At 39.9% G+C, this 15,320-nt stretch overlaps 1 protein-coding gene across 1 annotated transcript in view; it reads right to left on the bottom strand.

Annotated features, from left to right (window-relative positions):
• The window catches only part of LOC113028026 (corticotropin-releasing factor receptor 1-like), a 96,949-nt gene that overhangs the window by 37,860 nt on the left and 43,769 nt on the right, over positions 1-15,320 (bottom strand). Inside the window, exons 5-6 of the mRNA XM_026177958.1 lie at positions 14,996-15,081; positions 1,563-1,669 (exon numbers count right to left, since the gene is read on the bottom strand). Of these exons, the coding sequence (XP_026033743.1) occupies positions 1,563-1,669; positions 14,996-15,081 (193 nt within the window). The remainder of the gene's footprint in view (positions 1-1,562; positions 1,670-14,995; positions 15,082-15,320) is intronic.

Here is a 15,320-nt window from a genome sequence, read left to right as displayed (position 1 = left end):
TTTAAGTTTATTAGATTGATCAGTATTGCTGAACTATGAAATATTTTTTTTTGCATATAGGTATAACAGAATAGCTTTAGTGTAGTTGTTGTTTTAAACTTGAGTATGAACTTATACAAAATGCAGCAAGATATTTAAAAAAACAGTTTTGTTGATTAAAACACACTATATCGGATTCATATCGGTATCGGCAGATATCCAAATTTATGATATCGGTATCGGTATCGGACATAAAAAAGTGGTATCGTGCCATCTCTAATAAAAACCCTATCAAAGTAAAACAAGAAGTAACCGAAGGTGAATGAAACAGACCTGGGTACTAACACTTAACAAGTGTGAGATAAGAAAACGGCCCAAAACAAACTGAACATGGGGACAGAGATGAAGGAATCCTGGAGGACAAACAGAGACAGCGAGAAATTAAACCAACACATGAACTGAAATACATGATCCAAAACTGAGACTGATCGCTAGAATAACCATCAAAACCTGGTGATGTCACAGGAAATGAAGCCTAAGATCAACTAAAAGAGAAAAAATCCAAACAATAACCTAAATTTCAAACCGTTGGGAATAAAAGTAAAAACTCAGCAGAAGCTCGAATTCATATTTTCACAAAGAATTCAAAACCAGCACAAACCCGAGGAATGTGCTATTCTGATAAATAACAGGAGATTATGAATGCAGCTCTTGGAAACAGTCAGAACTTATTAAACTTCATGTCCACGGCATAAATCTGCATTATTGTTAGATTAAGCGGGAGACTCGTGAGCTTCTGTGGAAAGAATCCCTTCAAACTGTCTTTTATAGTAAGATTATCAGGAAATACGCCAAACTGCTCATTGCACTATTTTATAATGAACATTACGCCTCGCTCTACCCTGCGCTCCTCTCCTTCCTTCCAGATCCACACCAGTGCACAGGAGCCTCGGCGTTTCCCTCCATCAAACAGCTTTCCTTTAAATGGTTCTCAATTTCTTTACAAAGTCAAGAAGGTAAGTAATAAATGCCAAACTCCTTCTCCTGCCATTTTTAGCTGCCTGACACTTCTTCCTCCCCCACTCTCTATTCATGCCACTGTGGCCCACAAACACAGGTTGTGCATAAATGCTATCCTGTAGAGCTTCTACTTATTATGTCTCTCTGTGCCCTTTCACGCTTTTCTCACTCCCCGGGGGTGTCTCGGCGATCGATAACAGCCCCGGCTGTCGAGGGTGCTAAGACCTTTCTCTCGTTAATGCACGGCTTATTTCGGTTTGCCAGAGAAACCCTTTTCCGCCTCCACCGATTGTCCCGGCAGGCCTCCGTGAGACTGTTTTCTCCCGGTTTTGAGATGGGTCTATTATTCCCAATTGTGGGGTGAAATGTGCCCTAGTTTTTGCGGGCGTCTAAACCCTTTTTACATCTGCGGGATTGAGATAGGGGAGGTTTCATCCCATGACCAAATGGGTTTTTGAATAAGAACCAGAGACGCTTTGAACCTACTGGGATCTGGAAAATACTGACGTCTCTGTCACATCGGGGATTATCAGTGGACTGGTGGCAGCGAGACCAACACTTACCTCAAACACAAGAAGAGGAAGAAGGCTATGAGCAGCGCCACCATGGAGATGCAGTGACCCAGGAAGTTTATGATCACGGCTATTTGGTAGTGCATCTTGCTTTTTTTCTGCAGAAGAAGAAGAGAAACACTGGATGAGTCTTTTGATTCACAGAAATAGTTCTTATTTTCTTCTCTCTGGATAAGACAGGACACTTCAAAGGGTGACAAATCCTCTTTTATTTTTTCGATTTTTGACGGATGACTCCCGCTGTGATTTTAAACAGGAGTGGGTGTTAGCATTCCCAACAGGGCTGTCAAGGCTCAATTTAAATCTGAATGCAAAGCTGTTCATAATTAATTGTTAAACTGTCTATTTCTGGCAATAATCGAACCCCAAAAATAATGGTAAATATTCAAATATGGAATAATATCTCTAAATATCCTACAGCTGTGGATGGATTTAGACAAAAATGAGTCTAAACGAACACAAACATGTAACAGGTCTCACTGTGTTACCGCAGCAAAAATGCCACAAAAACTGAACAAAACTGCAAAGTTTATTATGCTGTTTGCATTTTTTCTTTGTGGCCTTTTTGTGCAGATATTTGTGCAGCTTTTTCTTGTCATTTTGTGTCTATAACTTTGTGGTACGTTTGCATCTTTTTGAAGTGGTTTTGTATCGATTTTGTATCTCTTTATGGCTTTTCTTTTTCACATTTCTTAAACGAACTTTTTTATGTTTGTGAGTTTTTTTGTGCAAGTTTTGCAAATCATTGTGAATTCTTGGACTCTCTTCAGCCTTTGTGCAATAACTCTTTTTTCCTATCATTTTCGTTATTGTTGTTTTGTCTCTTTTGTCTGTTTTCTGTTCATTTGCAGTCATTTTTGATCATTTTGTGGTACTTGTGGAGTATTTTTATGTAACTTTTGGATCTCTTTGTGGAAGGTTTACTCATCACTCTCAGCCCATATTTCACAACATTTGAGAATCCTTCTGCAGTCTTTCTAGTTTTCTTTGAAATTGTGCTTTTCCAATCTTAGGCACTTTGTTTGGTGGTACTTTTGTGCCAGTTTCCAATTACTTACTAAGTACTGTACATTTAGTTTTTCTTCTTCTAAAATCTTATTTTTTGATCTTGTTTTTGTCACTTTTGGCTTTTTTTGGTGTCTTTGTGGAAGTTTATAGCTGCCCTTCAGTATGTTGTTGGGTCGGTTTCCCCTTTATATTCATTTTGCTTGGCTTTTTAGAAATTTATCTATTTGTTGCTGATTTATGTATTTTTAAATTGCGACTATTTATGTTTGTGTCTCTCATATCATTTTGAATAACCTTAAAATAATTTTACATTTCTTTGCTGACATCTTTTTGGTCTGTTTGTGTGCTCATGTGGATTATTTAACACATCCTTGTGATACTTTAGCATAGTTTTGTCTAAATTTTCTTTTATTTTCTGCTTGTTTTTGTGTCTCTGTGTAGTTCTTTAGACCTTTATTCTTTTGGTGTCTTTTGCAGTCATTTTGTGTCATCCCTAATCTTGTGTGTCCATCTTCTGGCACTCTGGCTCATACAGTTGCATTCAATTTATGTAATTTCAGGGTACTTGTGTGTCTCTTAGTGGAAGTGTTACACATCTTTGGTGCCATTTTGGGGGGAGTTTTGAATTGCTTTTGCATTTAGTAAATGTTATTTGCTGTTCCGAGTCTCTCCGTGGTATTATTTTCACTTCACAGTCATTTTGTGGATTTCTTTCGTGTGTTTGTGTCTCTCAGCAGTTCATTTTATCCACATTTGTGTTCATTTGGTGCCTCTCTGGCACCGGTGATCTCACTGTGGCTTTATTATTTTACACCCCTCCTTTTGGCATTTCTGCATCTCTTTGTTGTTCTGTTGTTGCTGTTTTATGTCTCCTCAGCAGTGATTGTGCATATACTTTCTGGAGCCAACTTTCCAACAGGAGATGTAAACAGAGGATGTGGTCCAGGGGCTAGTAATCCCTGAGCCTTGCAGGAGGGCCAACCAGATTTCATGGGGGCTTGTGCCGCCCCACTGGATCCACTCCTGGTTAGGAAACAGGAATACTGGGAAGCATTTGATTTTGCACACGCTCACATATGGAGAATCCACATGAGGCCTTGTGATAAGATTTCATGCAAACACAGACCCATCTTCCTGCAAATTGGTGCCTAAGCCCACTGTCTGTGCCTCAGAAATCCATTGTGATCAGATTTCCCCCACTCTACCAACAGTAATCTGTGCTGTAAGTGGATTTATGTAACCTACTGGTGTCTACGCCGAGATTAAGCGTGGGCATGTTTAATCCCTGCCTCATCCACACTGAAAAACGTCATGCGTCCCATTCACTATATTTTAGTCCAACAGCTCTAATCTTCAACTTCTAAATCTGTACTGGACAAATGTTGTTGTGACTAAAAGCGCCAGCCAGCCATCTCTCTGCTGCTTTATTGGAAATTGCTCTATTGTTTTTTGTAAGATGTTTTTCTGATAGATCCTTGGAGGGATATTTCTAGGACTGGGTGACAAGACTCATGATCCATGCGAAGAAGTCATATGAGTTCTTTTTCTGAGCGCCCACCTCTGCGGTTAAAAGTTGGCATATTTTAAGGAACAAATAAGAATTGTTTAGGAAAGCTCGAGGCTCTGGTCGCTCATGAGACAGAGACATTTAAAAGACAAATGGCTCTACTGATGCCATTTATCACACTATCAAAAGGGTTTCCTTTATCCACACTGAAAAAACGGATTCTTTGCCCTCGTGAACATGAAGCAATAATTTTGAGTAAAATGCAGATGAACTTTATAAAAAAGAAGTTTTTTTAATAATTAAGGAAAATAAGTTGGTTTAAACTAACTGTATACAAGTCAAGTAAATTTCATTTGACCAAATTCCATCAAATTTAACATTTAACATTATATTTATGCAAAGAAAGTACATGGAAAAGTCAGTTTTTTGGGATAAATATTTTTTGAGTGAGTGACATATTTTATTTCTATTTGAAGGTTTTTTAAAATAATTTTTATGCAAAAAGGAATTAAAATAAATTCATCCAACGAGATTAATTTTTTAAAACATATTTTAGGTACTTGTGGCTGATGGCTGGTTGCTAGCAGACCTTCCAGGCTTCGGCTGCCTCGGTGTCTCTCTAATATTATTCAGCACCTTGTCATAGGTCTAAGTCAAAAGGACCATACGCTCTTATTGGCAGTCGCTTCAATAAACCTGTCTTGAAGTTGAGGCTTTGTGTTGCCGGCGGTTACTTCACTCATTGTCACATGGATTTAATATTTTATCTGGCCGCCACATATCGGGTCCTTTATGAAGAGAAATGTTCTTTGTGCCAATAAAACTAGAAAAACTAAAAACTAGTTTCACTCATTTTCACTGCAGTCAAAGTTACACCATGAATGCCTTTGTTAGTCATTAGTTATCTCATTAGTACACACGACTACAGTCCACACACTGTGTCCTCACTACAGATCGAACCCTGCTACATTTTTTCAGTCAGATTTCTACCTTTAAACAGAAGCTGTTCATTCTCACAGATTAAACCAGGTTACAGAACTGCTGTTTCTTTGTGTGCAGCTGTTAAACAGAGTCTGAAACAATGCCATTTAAACTGAGTTACCGATTACTTCCTTTGGTAAATCTCAGTAGATATAAGGCAACAAATCCTTCATTTGTGAAGTTTAATACATTCAGCCTCATCAGATCCTAAGAAACTAAACACGGGGCAAAGATTGTGACTGTGTGGGACACTTAGGCTGAAATGCACTCCTGAGTATTTCTTTTTTAATATTCTCAAAAATGAGATTTCAGCTGCTGTTCAGTCTGTTAAGGTTTATTAGCACACCTGTTTGACTCGCGTGTTTGTTTATATAAACTAGATCCAGTCAAAATGCCGGACACTGTCTCAGTATGTGGGACAGGCGGACAAAAAGTGCAGCGATTTTGTTCCAGTTTTATTTGTATAGCTCAGTATCACATGTAAAGGCTCACAGGACTTCCAAGGGCATAAAAACATACTAAAAGCAGAACAAAATAACCAAAAATTAAGTGTCGTGAAATGCAAAAGAGCACCCAGATGCAAGAAAAAGTCAAATAAAAGTGAGCCTTTCAGTGGCTAAACTACACAAAGTCCAAAGACCTGGAAACCTGGAAATCAAAGCCTCCAAACAAAAGCAGCTGAAAATGTGAAACAAAGAGAAATCAAAAAGCAAGCGAGGCTACGAGAAAACAGGAGGCTGTGAGGAGACGACTCAGAGCTGTGGGGTGTACTGCAAAGCTAGATTTTTGTCTTTATTTTTGGTGTGATAGATCACTACAGTAAAAGTTCAACATGTCCACATCTGTGTGATTAGCCTGTGGGACTCAGAGTAACCTTTGATATTTAAATGGATCCAGTTTACTAAAGTCTAATGTGCAGCTGTCAGGTTAAAAATAAACAGCAGCCCCGAGAGCGCTCCAAGAGGGAAAAGAAAAAATATAAGATTTTGATGTTTTACTTTTCCTCTGATAATGCCTCTGACTAAAGTAGGCACCAGTCTATTTTGTGTGTGAAATGATGAATACGAGTGAAATAATGTGCAATCATGTGTAAAATTCCCCCTTTTATGCGAGCGCTCACATTAAAATGCTCACGGTGGAAGAAAACAAATGTAGCAATAATAGAAGCAGAAAAAACCTGATACGATATTGATGATGAAAACGAGCATGTGCTCTGTGTCTACCTGATTACGAACTGTGGCTGAATCAGTTAGAGTGCCTGCACAGCGCAGCAGTGCTATGAAAAGCGTCACTGCGTGCTCTAATTACAGAATGCAATGCAATTAGGAATCATTACTAATTAAAAACACCAGTTAAAATCCAAGATATGTCAAAAATCCCTCCTTCACAGCAGGATGTCGTGCGCACCGGTTAAAGGACTGTAGACTTTTTGTTTCCCATCGTTTAAAGGGAACATTTTAAAGGTCACATGACAGAAGGAATAATGAGTAATTACCGACAGGAGCGGTTAGCGGCAAGAAAAGAGTATGTGTGGAATTTTCTGCTTTAATTATTCATAAAATGTGATCTGATCTTTATCCAAATCACAAGTAAAGACACACACACACAATTTTTGAGCATGACATTAAACATTCACAAATCTGGTGTAAAAAAAGTTGTTGAATCCTTGGATTAAATATCTTAATTTAATAACTCTGGCATCAGTTATCTCTGACAAGTGTTGCCAGTAGACCTGCACAATGTCCTGGACGAGTTTTGGACCACTTGTCCTCAGAGAACCGCTTCAGCTCAGCCAGATTCTCAGGATGTGAGCAGCACTTTGAGGTCAGCTCATGGTATTGCTGTTGTGTTAAAGGATGATTTTGGATTATATAAGCCTATTGTGGCTTTTTGTGTACTGCCAACTTCGCACTTTCCACCTCCTTTTCAGGGAAATGACGAGGTCACAAAAAGCAAGCGTGCTAAGCACGCCGGACATCACTAATGCAGCTAATGCAACGTGTCAAATATCTGCATTTCGCTTTGGGTGCAGAGGATGTTTAAAATGATTCGTGCAAAGATCACTTTTAGGAAAGCTGCAAGGAGCTTTGCACTAATCAGAGTGTTATAAACAGATTTGTGTGATGGATCGTTTCCCCCTAAACAAAGTTTGAGAGTGCCAAGTTAGCATGACCCACAGAGACACAGCAAAAGCATCAGTGGGATGTACAGCCTTGGTTTGGTCTGGACTGCTCCAAAAGTTGGATTTTCTTTGGTAATTTTGGAGTCAGTGTAGAGTTGGGCAGTCAACTCCACACTGGTGATCCAACCATGTGATCGCTAATTACCGATGGTGTCAACACCAGGTGGAGCAGGGAATGGAGAGAATGCAAACAGTGTGATTCAAACACAACTACACTACAACAGTGCACTACATAGCCAGCTCAGCATAGCCAGGTTCTCTTTGAATTAGCTGGTTGAATAAATCCTAAATCCACAATCAGGCTCTTCAAGAGACACTGGATACATAATTTCAATGTGCTACAAAAAATGGGTCGATTTATAAGAAAGCTATAAAAAAGGCAAAAATATAATGTTGGTACTGCAAATAAAGCCAAAAAGTAATCCTGGCAAAAAAAAAATCTACTCAAATGTTCAGTATGTTCAGGTTTGACTCTGATGAAGGCGATGTGAAAATCATTTCAGTTTAAATTAATGTTACCAGTGACAGAGAGACAAATTACTGACTGTCAGTTTTCATTTTTCTAATCTGTGTTCTATTAACTACATTTCCAGCAGGATAAAACAGAGTTAGCAACAGATTAGCAACAACCACAGAAACATTTATGCATTTTCTGCATCCCCACTGAATAAAAGTCATAACTAGAGTGGGGCAAATCAATTTTAATATAAATCTAATAATATTGTAAAATAATTAAAAGCATTAAAGGTAAAACAAACTACAAATCTCCAAACTATTGGCAATAACTAACAGTCCCCAAGATCATCATCCACATTGACATTAAGTAGATGTAGTCCAGCCGTGTCATTGTTGAGAACCTGGACACTGTGTTTCAAAACAATTTGTTAAAATTTGCAAATGAATTTCACCCTCCATGAATCAGCCAAAATCCTGGTGCCACCACTGCCGTGCTTCACCATGTACATGACGAGTTCACGATGTATGAAGGACCTTCTTACACTGCGTCACGGTGCTGCGTTCTCCCCATAGAGCTCATCTCTAGCTGCACTAGCCCACATAACATCTCCCCAGGCAGCAGCGTGATAGAAGTGTTCAGACTCCAGCAGGCAGTTGTGATATTTATGTCTACAGTCACCTCATGTTAACCAGGTCCTGTGAATCATTTAAGGCTTTAGTAACTTTTAAAGTCAACTTCTATGAAGAGTAACTGCTGGACTAAATCTCTAACGGTACTTTTTGGGTTTATGCAAATCTCCTCAGAGCTCTTTTTTCAAGAAGATGCGTCAGACTGAAAAGCCCTGAGTATTTTTACAAATCAGAGGAAGCTTTAAACCACACCTCCAACGTGCTTTCATTTATCTGACTGCGGTTTGTTGACTCCAGTTAGCTTTTGTTAAAGCTGTCATCCTCGGGCTCCACGCACTATTCAATGATGCGTTCAGTGTGAATGAGCAAAATACAAAGATCTCTTCCAAAGGTCTAACCGCATATAACCAAAGAGTGCATTGATTTCTGCTGCATGCAGTGTATGGACATTTGTGTATAGATATAAAAAACGTGCGTGAATCAGTTCTGCAACAGGCACTTCTGTAGAGCAGGCTAACACTTCTAGGTATAAATCAAGAAAATGGGAGGTTTTTCAAATGGATACGAGAGAACCGAGTTGAGCCTGAAAGGAGAGGAGGGGGTGGATGGCAAGAAGATAATATAAGACCCACCCACCACCACCAGTAGCCTCGGGTCTCACAAAATGTGTGGGCCATAAAACCAAACCTGACTCACTCTCCTTATAAGAAACAACAAAGACACTTATATTTGAGAAAATAACCTCGAGGAAGACCCAAAAGGAAATGAGGATTCTTCTTTTCCTCAAACAAACTTTCTAATAAGCCTTTGATCCACTCAGTTTCTTCTCCCAGTGGAACCGCTGAATATCCGGTTCAATACAGCCTGAACTTTAAAGGGAAGCTACTTCACGTCCCCCCTCTCTCCTCTGATGTCAATCACAGCGCTGCTGATACCTGGTGGAAGAAAAACTGAGACACATATTTGTAAAAGGTGAGACGCTCTATATCCATCTCCTGAAGGGATCGATGGATCAGTAAGTCCGTGGAAAAAAAAAGGCAGTAAATGAAGGGTCTTGCTCCAAACTCTGTTTTCTCATCCTCACAGATCTATAAAGTACAAATGACTAACTGCCAACCTAATTACACGAAAGCATGTCTTCACAACTCTGCTTTCAAAAAAACAAAAAGCTGTGTGTCTGCTGGTTTTATTCTGTTTTTGTGTATTTTAATAAGACGGATATTTTGTTTGAGGGTCTTCATTCATGGCAACCAAGAAAATGGGGATTTTGTGAGGCTGTATTAATTAAGAATGAACAAATATTAATTATAATTATTACAATTAATACTTTTAAAAGCAAAACTTAAGGTAGTTGAGAAATGTTCACAGGTGAATATTAATCCGAGAGGTAGATTTTTCAAATCTCAACGCTTCCCGGTGACACCGAGTCCAGTCTGGGACTTTTAGACTGAAAGCTGCATTTTTGTCCTGCTTATTGGAATAAGTATCAGATTGGTGCCGAGGACGTGAGAGGCTGTACTGGTTCAAATGCCTCGGAGTTCACATCACGCAGGACCTGTCATGGTCCTGTCACATCAACACCGTGGTGAAAAAGGCCCGACAGCGTCTCTACCACCTCAGATGCTTGAGAGACTTCCAACTGCCCTCCAAGGTGCTCAGGAACTTTTACTCCTGCACCATAGAGAGCATCCTGGCGGGAAACATCTTAACCTGGTTCGGGAACAGCACCATGCAGGACAGACGAGCTCTACAGAGGGTTGTGCGGTCAGCTGAGCGCACCATCCGCTCCGAGCTCCCTGACCTGCACTCAATCTACAGCAGGCGGTGCTGGACCAAGGCCAGGAAGATCGTGAAGGACCTCAGCCATCCCAACAACAGACTGTTCTCTCTGTTGAGGTCAGGAAAGCGATTCCGCTCCCTGAAGACCAACACAGAGAGACTGAGGAGGAGCTTCTTCCCGCAGGCGATACGGTCTCTCAATCACACCACCACACAGTACTGACCCACACATATGGTTCTTACACACACACTGGACTTTCTGGACTTTGGTTTTGCACAACACTGGTCACTATATTCTTCATTTCCGGTTAATACTTGTACAGCTGCTGTTATTGTGTATATATTTATTTATATTTAGATTTCTTCATACATTCTTATATAGTTCTATATTGTGTATTTTGTTGTACAGTTATTTTATTTTCAACTTTAATTTATATATTTTATCTTATTCCTTCCCAGTTAAATTTACCCTTCATTCTAATTTGTGTTGTACAGTTATTTCATTTTTAACCTTAATTTATATTTTATTCCTTCCTAGTTAAATTTACCCTTTTTAATTTTTCATATTTATTTCCTTTCTTATTCATAGCCTTTTCCTTTTTTGTTTTCTTTAGGTCACGAGCAGTTGTCCAAGCATTTCACTACATATCGTACTGTGTATGACTGTGTACGTGACAAATAAAATTTGAATTTGAATTTGAATTTGAATTTGGTTCATACGTAAGCTGCCATCCACACAATGAGCCTCATTTACTAACTTACAGATTTAGAGGTGCCTGCGTATGAACAAATGAAGACCTGGCTGTTTTAGTGAATTTAAACAAGTCTTTAAAATGAATACTACTATTTATTATTAGAATTATGTGAAACTCATGTAATGGGTGGACAAGATGAAAGTATTGTAATAGATATTGCCTCCCTCCCTCCATAATTTCATGTGTTTGGCCTTCTTATCATTGTTACGTTATGCATTCAGTTCTTTATTACTATTTTGACACATACTGTGCTCACTGGCAATCCAGCTAGAATATTCTGGTCAATGATGATTCCCACTGGTGGTGCTCACGCAGGCACTGAATCGGGCGGCTTTGGGGTCCTGTGTGTTTTACTGCACAGATAGCCTGCAGAGTGCAGCTACACTAAACTGAAGTGCTTGTGTTTTGTATTTGCAGTTGCAAATGAGCAAGTAAAGAGAACGATTCTGAACTCATGCACGCCTGGAAGTGTGCAACAATTATTATTGTCTTTTGGTCATTAATTTGGTTTTCTCGGATACTTTAATTCCCAAAATGGAAAGGTGTTGGCTTTAACCTTTCCATTTAAATAATATTTATCTGACCTTCTCTTAAATGTTTTAACATCTTAAAAAACAGCTCAACTTTCTCTGATTTCCTCTTTGGACACAATCATTTCAGTTTCTTCAGTTGGACTTTCGTGCTTTAGAGGTGCAGGCTTCTCTCTTACAACATCCTCACATTTTTCTCTACGTCACCTGGGCTTCAACTATTTCCTTATATACAGAAGTAGGGATGTTATGCAGATTGCACAAGCTTATGCATGGCGGTTAGAACAAAATGTTTTATAAATCCAACGGTAATATTGCTCATGTTTCTTTTCCAGGCATGGTCTTACTTATTTACTAAATCACATTCTGCACATATTCCAAAAATAAGACCGAGCCTATGTCAGTCACAACAGCTTAAGATTCACTCTGCAAACGTTTCCAAATGCTAAAAAGGGTACATTAAAATAAGAGGTGATGCAGCGGCAAAGTAAGCGTGTCTCTGTTTCATGTGGCGCTGACAACCTGCAGAGAGTGGGGTAATATTTTAAATTTCAACAAACTAAAACTGTTTCGTTTTCATTTGAATCGTTCACACACATCGTGTTCGGCAAACAGCTCTGCTCTCGGCATTGACTTGAGGTCGGAAAGGTTGCCTCGGGGTCAAAGCAGGCACAACTTTGATGTTGAGAAAGCGCCTTTCAATCAACACTGAATCAATATTTCCAATTATTGTACCTGCTGCTAATTTTCCCAGCTCAATATTTCAGTACATACTTTTTCACTCCCCTGAACTGTTGCCGACGTCTTTGATTCTTTCAGTGATGATAATCTTATGGCGCTCTGCTCATTAAAAGTCGTTTCCCTGGATAGAAAAACAGGCGGGTGTATTTAAGAGGAAGAATGGAGACGGTACTTTTTGCTGCTCCCTTATTTCCCGAGTGGTCACCACAGCAGATGGATCTACATGCTGACTTAGCACAGGTTTGACACCAAACGCCCTTCCTGATGCAAACCTCCCAATTAGCTGAGCTTGTGATGCACTGAAGCTGGGTTTGTGTCTGCTCCCAGTTTCAAACTGGGGACCTTTCACGTGTAAGGCGAATGTGTTAATGGAGCCCCTATTTCAGAGTAAGAATGGCATTATAGAAATCCCTCCAAGGCTAAACAAGTCCGTCTAGACGCCCTCCTCCTTGGCAACACTTCCCAGCTCCTCCTGGGTGATCCTGAGGCATTTACAGGGACGATTGCATATATAATCTCAGTGAGATGTTCAGGGTCCACCTCTGGGTCTTCTGTGAGCTAGACAAGCCTGTAAACCTCCAACTGAAGGCAGCCGGGTGGATCGTGATTAGAAGTCTGAATTACCTCGCTTTTTTAAATGCAAAGGAGCAGCGGTTCTACTATCAGCCTCTCCAGATGTCTGAGGAAAGCAAAGCCAGAAATACCTCAGAAATTAGTTCTCTACTACATCATCAAAAAACATGCAAGATTAATGCTTCAAATCTGGGCTCACTCTCACAAAACAGATCTTACTCACTCTGAGGAGTTTCACTTCTCGGTTAAATAAAGGTTAATAAATAAATAACTGCAAATTCAGAGATATTCTAAAGATATTTTGGTTTAACTTTTGTACACCGGGAGGAAAAAGTGACTTGTCGCCTGTTTCTAAATTCATTCTATTCTCCTCACCCGTTCTCTTAGGGTGAGATTGAGCAAAATAAACAATCAAATAACCACCGAATCAAGCCAACTAAATCAGGCGGGCACCTCCTGGCTGCTCTGAGCGCTCACTAGAGCAGCAGATGTATATTAATCCACAGCTGACACTATTCCCTAACATTTCATTGTGATGGAGTTATGATTTCTAAGCACTACGGCACTGATTAAAAAAAAGAAGAATCATAGATTTTAAGCCAATTTAAGGTTTAAAATCTTCTGTAGTAGCAGTGGGATTGGGATTGAAAGAGTGAGATGACAGCACTGAGAGCAGAGCCGGCATTGTTTTGGTGTTTTAAAAGAGCATCGGACTTATCCCATAATGCAGGATTAGGATTTAGACTCCAACTTTTTGTCAGTTATCAGGTTGACTGCTCTCAGCCAGACTAGCTTCTGGTTAGTTAGGACTATCAGTGCTTTTCTCTCCTGCTGCTCCGCCCGTCCTCTCTCAGAAAGATGTGATAATGGCAGAGAAGACAGAGGAGCACGCGCATAAATGCAGTAGCCACTTTCATGGTGCACTGAAACAGAAGAGGACTCACGCAATTATGCAAATAGAGTCAATAAGACATTATAAATGCTTGTTTGCGATCCCCTCCATCACATTTAAACGGACTGGGTGTTAGATTTTCACATGGAAAGCAGATGTGTCTTTCAGGTCTGAAAAGTGAAGCTAATGAATAAGTGCCTTCTTTTTAATGGCCACCAGGGGAACATTGGTGTGGCTGCAGAATGATTTCTGTGGGAAAACGATCCTCTGCTCCCTCTCTATATGACGTCAGTAATGGTTTCCTGATTTACTTCATGGACTTGATCGCTTAATAGGACAAAGGCTTATAAATCAAGTTAACGTGACAGTGGATACATCCATATTTTGCGCTCTGTATCGTGGAAATAAAGTGAAGGCACAAAAAATAGGTATGTGAAGTAAATAAAAGCACGTGAAGCCAAACAGCAGCGAAACCCACAAACGAACAAACACAACCTTCTGTCGACTTTGGAACTAAAAGCTGAATCTTACCATCTACCTTTGCTCCAGGTGGTGTTTTAAAGCAACAATGACAATGGTCACCTAGTGTGCATTTGTCTGCCTCGCGTGTATCTGTAATTTCAGGGGGTCTAGTGCAGTACTTGACCCCCTGAAATGATACTTGAAATGTGTATTTGTTCCTGCTCGATTTGGTTCAGCATGTTCTGCATTTTTATCAGGACCATTCAGTCCTTAGGGGGGAAAAAGAGCACTTACAACACTCGAAACACTGCACGAGGACGCATCGGATACGAACAAAAAAAAAAAATGAGTAGAAAAAGTGGAAGAAAAAAAACGTGAACGATTAAAATGTAGAGCACAGCAGGACCATAACAGCAGCGTGCTGACTGGCTGTTTTCTTCTCGGCTTTCACGAGTCGCTCACATCACCGGAGGACAATGCTGTTTAGAAAAATCACTGTTGTTTCTTTTGAGGAAGTTTTCTTTTCTTTTAAATGAAACCCGTGTTTCAGAAGAGAAAAAGCTGCAGGTCGATAAGCTGATTTAAAGCTTCCACCTACATTTGAAACCAGCGACGCCTCAATAACTTGGGGCAAGGTGACATTAAAAGCACGCTGCAGTGCAAAAATCAAAACAAGTAGATTCCTTAAAGAGATGCTCTCGGGCAATCTGCCGTATTTTCAGTGATGTTTCGCTCTTTTGTCTGCAGGCAAACAAACCCCGAAGTCATATTTACTATAAATATTCCAGTAAGCCTCGAGCAAAGCGGCGTCTTCCACCACTAACCTTGCCTTTGTCTGTTTCTGATTACCATGCAGTAGGCTCCACACTTTTAGGATCCTCCCTAAAGGCCACATTAATCAAGACACGTGCAGACAGCTGACTCTTACCTCCTCGTGAAGGATGGCCTTACACATGGAGTAGTTCCCCTTCAACGCCCACGTCCCATTTGCAAGACATCGCCTATAAACATTATCTGTAAAGAGAGCAAGAGAAGAAGAAAGACCAGATGAGGAGACTCTGTTTCATTTATCACATTTTTTTTGCCTTTTCCTTTTTGGCCTCGTGTCCCTAGATGGGAATTTGTGCTCGATTCGTAGTGGCACTGTGACCTTTTTCTGCTTTGAGACTAATAGGGAGAGATATCATTAGAGAAAGTCTCACAAGCTGTGATTTTTCACACGTTTGCTGTTGGAACAGTCTACCACCCTTCTG

This window comes from Astatotilapia calliptera, chromosome 8 (genome assembly GCF_900246225.1).
Source record: "Astatotilapia calliptera chromosome 8, fAstCal1.2, whole genome shotgun sequence".
Lineage (NCBI taxonomy): Eukaryota > Metazoa > Chordata > Actinopteri > Cichliformes > Cichlidae > Astatotilapia > Astatotilapia calliptera.
Note: the sequence above shows the minus strand (reverse complement) of the source record. Positions and strands in the feature narration are given on the sequence as shown.